The following is a 6,111-nucleotide window of genomic DNA, read 5'->3' as shown; positions in this document are numbered from 1 at the left end:
GAGCTCTACCTACCAGGTAAAGTTTTTAATAAAAAAAAGAGGCGGGATTTAAGAAAGGAAGGAAACAGTAGCGAGGGAGACGGAGAGAGGAGAGTTTTCGCGCTGGTGGAATAGAGTACTTTACCCTGACCTAATTGATTTTCTTAAGGATTATATTTACCTGTGGGAAAATGTAACAGGTACCCTTCTAACTACTATATATATAATATTTATATATATATATATATATATAATTTTTTTTAAACGGTAGTTTGTTAGTGAACTGTGTAGCTATTTTTCTTGTGTCACATTTGCTAGTCTGTAAATGTTTAGCAGAGTGGCCTTGACTTCATGGCATAGTTAGCTCAGCAGAGTGGGACTGGAAGGGTTAGTTAACCGAATCAAAACCTGAATCTAAAACTAGATAGCGCTCTGGGTGACTGGAAAAACCCCGAGTTCCTCTGGCTACGAGGGAAGGAACGTCTTTGAAAAATAGCGCTCATAGCCACCTGTGAAGCTTTGGGTTCCTCTGTGAACACATAAATGGGGCTTGGGAGTGAGCAACGTTAGTGAAGCGGCACGGAGTGAAGCGGCAGTTATCGGACACCACGCGAGCCACGAACAGGCCTGCAACGAAGGATTGAGGGTAGGAGAGTGAGTGCGCGTGTGGGCCCACTTTAGCTTTCAGTCAACCATTGAACGTTTTAATGTTGAGAGCTGTAGGTCTGTATTTTATTTAGGGCAATATTGTTTATTTTTTATTCTATTGTCCATTAACCTATTATTTTGTTTAGTATAACCCTGCATCTGAACCTTATATAAAATAGGCTATTTTATTTTGCATTTTGAAAGAGGTGTTTTGAAGTCATTTATAGTCTAATTCATAGATCAATAGATAGTGAGAAGTCGATAGTGTGCTCGGGACCCGGAAGTTTATTTTAACGTAGGACTATTTGCATTTAGAAAAGTAATTATACACCATTACTATACGACTGGAGCGCTAGATACTGTTTGAAACACTGGGCAGCAGTGTTTACTCAAAAACCTGGTGAGAACCATGAGCACTCATTGTTTATAGACGGTGTCTGAAACCCTTTGGATCTCTTCATAGTGTCTAAACCTCTCCGGATTATACCTGATCCCTTAATATGATGATGACTTTAGTGTTTTGGGGATTGTGGGTAACGTCTGATATTCAGCTGTTCGTCTGTAAGTGCTATTTTTTTATTTGGATCAACTATGGTCAAAACATTTTGTCTGGTGATTGAAAAGTTAGAAGTGGAGATTTTTATATGTTGAGCGATAAAGCTAAAAATCTAATTATGATTAAACAAATCCACATTGCTGTTTTGTCAACAGTAAACAGTCATACATTTTAACCAGTTGATTTATAACAATCACTGATAATAACTTGATATTACAGATTTTTGTGATGGCCTGTGTTCTAATTATCTACATTTAGGCATGTGATTTACCAAATTCATACAGCAGACAACACTTACTGGAATACAGCCTGTGAAAACAGACACTAGGAATGTTGTACTTGTTTTTGAGTTTCATTGAGTAAATGTCACATGTTCAAACAAGACTCTCATTTAGTTCCTCTTTTCACTAAATAAAAGATACATGGCTAAATTAGCAATTTTGTCAAATGTTCCCATTCCTGATTACATTTAAAATATGCTGTGGCTGACCCTGTGTAATGACAAGATGGGCTTCAGAGTGAATGAAGGTACCAGTGACAAGGCTTCCAAACTCCAGCCTGGTCTCCCGCTTCATCAAGATACACGATCCCTCCCCTCTTTTCACCTATTTGGTCTGTGCCATCTCTTGTGAGTTAAGTGTAAGTGTGCTGTGAGTGTGGAGATGACGGAAATATGACGCTTCCTCTGGAGACCTCCTCGTCTACACATTCCTCTGTTCCTGTTAGGGATTAGCCATCATGTTTTTGCAGGGAGATGGGGGAGGGTTGGCAAGTAGGGTGGGGTTAGTCTCGTGAATATGTGCGCTGATGTGAGAGAAAAACTGTGCTGGCAGGCGGGAAACAGTTTTATGTTGAGAGTTTTAAGGTGGCTTTAAGAGTGTGAGTGATTGGGGAAAAAAAATCTGAGTACAACAACCCTGATTGGATACAGACAAGTCTCAGACGGAGGTAAGACCCTAACATCAAGTCACTGACGTATTTGTTGAAAACAGAGATTTTTCAGGGCATTCTGAAGTTTTTCACTGACTGAATTGTGTGGTTTTGAATGGAACTTTTCAGATGCCATAATTACATCAGAGCTGATTGGGAGATTGTGTGTATCACCTGATTCACATGACTCTTCGTCTCATGATGCCTTGGAAGGATTTACCGGACTTGAATTGAGTTGTTTTTATTTATTGCAGGATAATTTGGCATACATATTCTCTGATTTTTTTATCTAAACATTTTTAGTTTATTCACCAAGCACACTGATTCACTGGAGCATAATGCCCACTGGGGTACATGATACAGAGACAGGGATATACACATGACATATATACGTGTGTGTATTTACATATGCGTATGTGACTTACATATGCATGAGTAAACATCCTGCCTTCTTTCAAAGCAACGTTGTCTCATGAGTTGTGTAGTGTGTGTGTGTGTAGTGTATGTGTAGTGAGTAGTTCCAAATTTAAGAAACATGTTCCAGTTCCATGGCTTTTGTCTCAAAGCTCTTTGACTGTTCTGGCTGTTGCTATGCAACTCAAAGCTTAAGTTAAGAGGCATTACCTCAGTTCAGCTTAGAATCATGATTCCTTATTGCCTATTATACTGCTAAACAGCAGAGAAAACGAAAGTATATTAGGGAGAAGCCAATAACAGACTTGAGTTTTTTTGCGTGGGTGGGAAATTGGGTTTATGGTGAGATTTTTATTTAAAGTTGCATCAATTGATACTATGTCTTTAATGCGAGGGCAGCAAGATCTCCTCTAGGGCAATCTCTCCTCTGGGACGATGAAGTATATCGTAGTGTGTCGTAGCATATCATGATAACAGTGGTTGAAAAAAGATGAAAGGAGGGTGTGTTGAAGTGTGATCTGCTGCATAGTAAATACCCATTTCATTAGCCAACTACAAAAGGAGGGTTGAAAGGAGGCTGGATGAATGTGGGCATTCATTTCCATAACTATTCATCTCATTATGATCCCACAGATGTGTTGTTATCTACGAGAGGCCATACCTGTGTTTTTCAATGGTCATATGCCTGTTTATTCTTCATAACTATCAATACTGTATATTACATTGTGTCCTAGGATGTGGCTCAGCCTTCTCTCTGGTTTGATTGTGGGAGCAGCTGTCCTCTGTGCTCTCTACCTCTGGGTGATCCCTGCAGCTGTGCAGTATCATGGAGGACTTGCGCTGCTGTGGCATGACGTCATTGTAGAGCGTGTACTGGATACCTTGACGCGGAAATCACGTCCCCAGGTCAGGTCTCAGTCTATACAAATGACATTTTATTTTGTAATTTTTTACACTGATTTTCCTAATATGTAGATTTTCTGATAATAATCATGGAGGTTTTTGTGACAGTCTTTCCCTTTGAGCATTTGTGACGTAAATGAGAGAGACGGCACTTCTGGTTATCTTTAAATGTAAAGTGGGTCTCATCATGGGCATTTTACATAATCCCTCATAATTTCCCCTTTTAAAATGTCTAGCGTCTTCTGAAGGCAGTGGAGGGCAAGGCCACTCTAGGAGACCCCCAGAGTGTGATCACGGCCATTGACCACTTCTGCAGACACAAAGAATGGGCCATGAACGTGGGCGACGAGAAAGGTACTGTGTATGGATGGAATGTGCTCCGGTCACCAGCTGAATGGAAAATCACGTGAACACTGAACATGCCCTGGTTTTGACCGGGTCAATATCCATCTGTGCCTGGGCGGGTGTCATATTTCTCTGTGTGTCTGTGTGTTGTATTTGTTTATGACAGGCTCCATTCTGGATTCACTGGTCATTGAACTAAGCCCAGTCAACGTCCTGGAGTTAGGCACTTACTGTGGATACTCCACGGTGCGCATAGCCCGCCTGTTACCCCCTGGCGCCCGCTTCATAACCTTAGAGTTCAATCCGGATTACGCCGCCGTGGCCCGTCAAGTCATCGGATGGGCGGGGTTGGAGGACAAGGTAACGGATTTAACGTAATGACAGACAATGACCACAGGGCTTTACGTGAATGGTTGGGTGGAGGTGGGCTGTGGATGTTAGAAACACCTGGCAGATGGTGCTCGGGAGCTTGGATGAGATCTCTTCACTGGTGTCCAGGTGCAGCTGGTGGAGGGAGCCTCGGGAGACTGGATCCCTCGATTGAGGGAGCATTTTGGTGTCCAGATGTTTGACCTGGTTTTCCTGGACCACTGGAAAGACCAATACCTTCCTGACACAAAACAGCTGGAAGTACGTAAGATTACCTATTATCACAGGTCAGGAACATGCTATCTGCGATGGTCCTATACCTTCACACCAACAGGGTTAATCTAAGCACAAAAAACAAATACTTACTATATTGTTTTTCAACATCTCCTTTAGCTCCTGCCAAAGTAGCTCCTACTCGTCTTTGGCACAGTTTCTTTCTTTTTTCTTTTCTTTCCCCCATTCCCTTAATTCTATTTCTTTCTATCTCTTTTATAGGAGTGTGGTCTCATACAGAAAGGCACTGTGTTGCTAGCAGATAATGTAATCTGTCCAGGAACTCCTGACTATCTGAAGTATGTTCGCAACAGCCCTCACTATGACAGCCGCTACTACAGATCCCATCTGGAGTATACCAAAGTAGAAGATGGCTTGGAGAAGTCTGTGTTCTTGGGTTTCTAGCAAAACATAGAGCCTCAAAACACTGTAACTCTCTTTACAATGTCTTTTGTTTTTTTTGCCATACTGCGTAAGTGGAGCCAGCTAAGAAGAGTGAATGTCTCTTACTGACTGAGTGACTGACTGACTGCCCCTTGTTAAATAGCGTAGTGGTTAGAGAAGCGGACTTGTGAACTATAAGTCCCGAGTTTGTATATCCTCGCAGGCAAAGCGAAGTACGCATTGTGAATAATTCCGTATTGACGACTTTGCTAGCTGAAACTGTATACGGTTATATTGCGACGGTTTCTAGCATGGAAAAGTTTATCTTCTGTCTCGCTAGCAATTGTTCAATTCTTATGATTATTACTAGAAAGTTTGTAGATACTAGTAATCCTATTACTGGCTAATAAGCTGTTAAAACGGCCAGTGGCAAAAGCAATACAGTTTATAGACGCTATGGTGGAGGTAAACTTAATAAGAAACATTAGTCAGATTAACACAATCCTCAATGGAGTCTAGTGACTACTGAAACGTGTAATGCCGTGGCGTAGTGGTTAAAGATAGTGCCTCTCATGTGGAAGACCTAAGTTTGAATCTATTGAGAGCAACAACATTTATTAATTATTTCTGGTAGATTCCAGGATTCTCTCGTCTTTTCACTTGATGAAAAGGTTAGTTATCGTTACCTTTATTGATAGTTATTGTATAAACGTCATTCACCAATTAAAGAAAAATTTATGTTGTTTTTCCATGAAAGAAAAAAATAATTTTTTATGCCATGAAATGAAATAGCTTTGGCAGACTTGCTAGCAATTGCTCAATTCTTATGACTATTCCAGTAAGTTAGTATATACCGGTAAAGCTTATTACTGGCTAATACACTGTTAAAACGGCCAGTGGCAAACATCATACAGAGACGCTATTTGTGGTAGAGGTAAACTTAGTAAGAAACGTTAGTCAGTTTAACTGTATCAATTTAATTCTCGAATAGCCAATTTCAGCTCCGTGGTGTAGTGGTAAACGACACAGTCTTCCACATGGGCAACCCGGGTTCCAATCTTGAGGTGGCAAAATTTTCTATTGCGGGCCGGATGAACTAGGCTTGCCTGGTTTCTTGATTTTAAACTGTCATATATTTCGGTTTTGACATACTGTAAATGACTGTGATAACCATTTCTATTGCTATGACTCATGTTAATTAGAGTAAACAAATACGTATTTGAAAAACTGTGTTTTGTCAGTGCTGTCGTGCAATGAAAAATTGACAATATTGGTTCTTACAGTAACATTGAAGTGCTTTCTTTTTCCAA

At 40.6% G+C, this 6,111-nt stretch overlaps 1 protein-coding gene across 3 annotated transcripts; it reads left to right on the top strand.

Moving 5' to 3' along the window:
- Positions 1-67: 67 nt before the first annotated feature.
- comtb (catechol-O-methyltransferase b) lies at positions 68-5,287 on the top strand. Of its 3 annotated transcripts, none has more exons than XM_010906121.4 (6): positions 68-179; positions 3,262-3,433; positions 3,667-3,784; positions 3,942-4,135; positions 4,274-4,405; positions 4,640-5,287. In XM_010906121.4, exons 2-6 carry the CDS (start codon positions 3,263-3,265, stop codon positions 4,820-4,822), a joined length of 798 nt encoding a protein of 265 aa, XP_010904423.1. In that variant the 5' UTR covers positions 68-179; position 3,262; the 3' UTR covers positions 4,823-5,287. The 3 variants fall into 3 exon arrangements, with proteins under 3 accessions (XP_010904423.1, XP_010904422.1, XP_010904424.1); XM_010906120.5 differs by lacking the exon at positions 68-179 and adding an exon at positions 244-625; XM_010906122.4 differs by lacking the exon at positions 68-179 and adding an exon at positions 655-2,131.
- Positions 5,288-6,111: the final 824 nt, after the last annotated feature.

This window comes from Esox lucius, chromosome 17, assembly GCF_011004845.1.
Source record: "Esox lucius isolate fEsoLuc1 chromosome 17, fEsoLuc1.pri, whole genome shotgun sequence".
NCBI lineage: Eukaryota > Metazoa > Chordata > Actinopteri > Esociformes > Esocidae > Esox > Esox lucius.
This window is presented reverse-complemented; position numbering and strand designations above follow the sequence as displayed.